This window comes from Exophiala oligosperma (genome assembly GCF_000835515.1).
Source record: "Exophiala oligosperma strain CBS 72588 unplaced genomic scaffold supercont1.1, whole genome shotgun sequence".
NCBI lineage: Eukaryota > Fungi > Ascomycota > Eurotiomycetes > Chaetothyriales > Herpotrichiellaceae > Exophiala > Exophiala oligosperma.
Genome location: NW_015622818.1, coordinates 1 through 1,603, shown reverse-complemented (window position 1 = coordinate 1,603; position 1,603 = coordinate 1). Strand labels below are relative to the sequence as shown.

The window sequence follows — 1,603 nt, the reverse complement described above, 5'->3', positions numbered from 1 at the left end:
GCTCTACAAAACCTGCCCGACCCAACTCGGGTGGGAGAGGTTTTCTCTCCCTTCTAAGCGTCGAGTCGTTGTACTATAGGACTTCATAGTTGAATACAAGCGGTTACATCCCTACAGCGTCTATCTCAGTGGAGATCCTGACAAAAGGTGCCCTTTAGCAAAATCAAGCCGGAGAGCATTGGGTTCCCCCACTGTTCTCGTGTCATCTGCCCGCAACCCTATAGAACTTCCAGCCTCATAACGTAAGTGGAAGTGCCTGGAATAGTGTCAGAGCCAGTCGACATGGCCAGCAAGATACTGTGGTTTATCACTGAGCCGAAGTTGCCGATGCTCCCGACGGATCCCAAGCGTTGAGGTCCCGCAGCCTGGCAGGGTTTGGTCTTCAATACCCATGTACCTCGGCTTTGTACAAATCATCTGCATCGTTCTGATAATGGCATTCAAGAATCTTGGGCTCATAGATCGACACCAAATGTCGACTCGAAACTTCCAGGATGACTTTCAACTCCGCTCTCTTGTGCTTCGCGAGAGATATCTGAAAGACACGCAGCAGTGGGAAGGTAGCGAGACTGCTATCACCCAGACTCGTCCGAGACATGGATCGAAATTGCATGGTATGCCAATGAATATTTGGGGCAGAAATGGCTCAAATCCCGATTGAGAATCAGCCTTAGCTGACCAAAGGATTCCAAGGATTGCCGGCGAGATTGACGAGTTTGTGGAGCGATCCATCGATATGACCGGCCGCATATCATTGACGCACTCGATCCAGCCTGTCGATGTCAAGATCAACAACGACAGAGCCCTGATCGTATCCTACGGCCACATCACACTACGCTTCACGGAGCAGGACCAAGAATACGACATGATCTCCTGGGGATGGTGGATCCATCGGGCGGTCCGTCTTGAGTCTCGGCAGCAAAGCTGGCTCTTGACGGCCATGCGTTTCATCTACAATCGCGGTCATGCCCAGCTCGAATAGTAGTGCCCTAGATATCGAATTGGCCCCCGACGCTCGACCCAGTTACCGGTTTCTCGAATGGACGCTGAGCCGCAGAGGATACGCGATATCCAAGACGTTAGTGGGCACTGATCAGCCCGATGGCGGAAAGAAGCTGAGGGCCCAGGAGGATCAGTGGATTGCCGAGGGCTCGTCACCTTCTTAGAACGTGATACAAAGTTGGTCTAATGTTGTTCGTAGTTTTAAACCACATAGATGTCATGTCCTATTATTTGTGCGTCCAAACTGCATTAAAGCCACACAATTGACTTAAGTCGTGAAATTCCTTTAAAAAAGACTCATTGATAGACAGTATATAAGCTTAAACATCCTAAAAGGGTCAGACATGTGTCGGGGAAGCATCGGTATTTTACTGGGCTCGCTCCGCTCCGCCAATGACTCGACAGATTGTCATTTCACCACGGGCGGGGACAGGAACCTCTGCAGACGACCGAGATGTACCACCGGGTCATGTACGTAGTCGAGTAGGCTAGTTCTTACGAGCTACTGAGTGTAAGCCCGACAGTGGTCGGTTCTTTCCATTTAGGGGAGGACCTCTAGGGATTTAGACACCTAGAGGGACCACCCTAGGAGGAAAGAATA

The 1,603-nt window shown here is 50.6% G+C and overlaps 1 protein-coding gene across 1 annotated transcript; it reads left to right on the top strand.

Annotated features, from left to right (window-relative positions):
- Nucleotides 1–433: 433 nt before the first annotated feature.
- Nucleotides 434–982, top strand: PV06_00001 (uncharacterized protein; the record flags this gene model as incomplete). The annotated part of the gene is made up of 2 exons (XM_016400451.1): nucleotides 434–614; nucleotides 675–982. 2 exons carry the CDS (start codon nucleotides 434–436, stop codon nucleotides 980–982), a joined length of 489 nt encoding a protein of 162 aa, XP_016267504.1.
- Between the last annotated feature and the right edge of the window lie 621 nt (nucleotides 983–1,603).